Raw genomic sequence first — 263 nt, 5'->3', positions numbered from 1 at the left:
AAGAATATAAAAAATTAACACATTTGATGGAGTGATGGAATATCTCCAGGGAAGGAAGCCTGAACAACTGTTATGGTCGTATCAGTTCGTGTTTCCACTACCGACGTCGCCGGGACCAGTACATGCAAAGGCGTGTAAAAACTTCGCATCATGGGTATTGGGTTTGCGCCCAGAGGGCATATTGGAGAAACACCTCCAACTAGGAAAACAATTGTATGATAAGCTGCGCACAATACAAACGGTGAAAGACTACCCGGGGGTTG

The 263-nt window shown here is 45.2% G+C and overlaps 1 pseudogene across 1 annotated transcript in view; it reads left to right on the top strand.

Moving 5' to 3' along the window:
- The first annotated feature begins 34 nt into the window (after positions 1-34).
- TEOVI_000451400:pseudogene overlaps positions 35-263 on the top strand; it is a 756-nt pseudogene continuing 527 nt past the window's right edge. The window contains exon 1 of the mRNA in view: positions 35-262. Coding sequence covers positions 35-262 — 228 coding nt within the window. The remainder of the gene's footprint in view (position 263) is intronic.

Source organism: Trypanosoma equiperdum (assembly GCF_001457755.1).
Source record: "Trypanosoma equiperdum strain OVI genome assembly, contig: ctg_913, whole genome shotgun sequence".
Taxonomy (NCBI): domain Eukaryota; phylum Euglenozoa; class Kinetoplastea; order Trypanosomatida; family Trypanosomatidae; genus Trypanosoma; species Trypanosoma equiperdum.
This window is presented reverse-complemented; position numbering and strand designations above follow the sequence as displayed.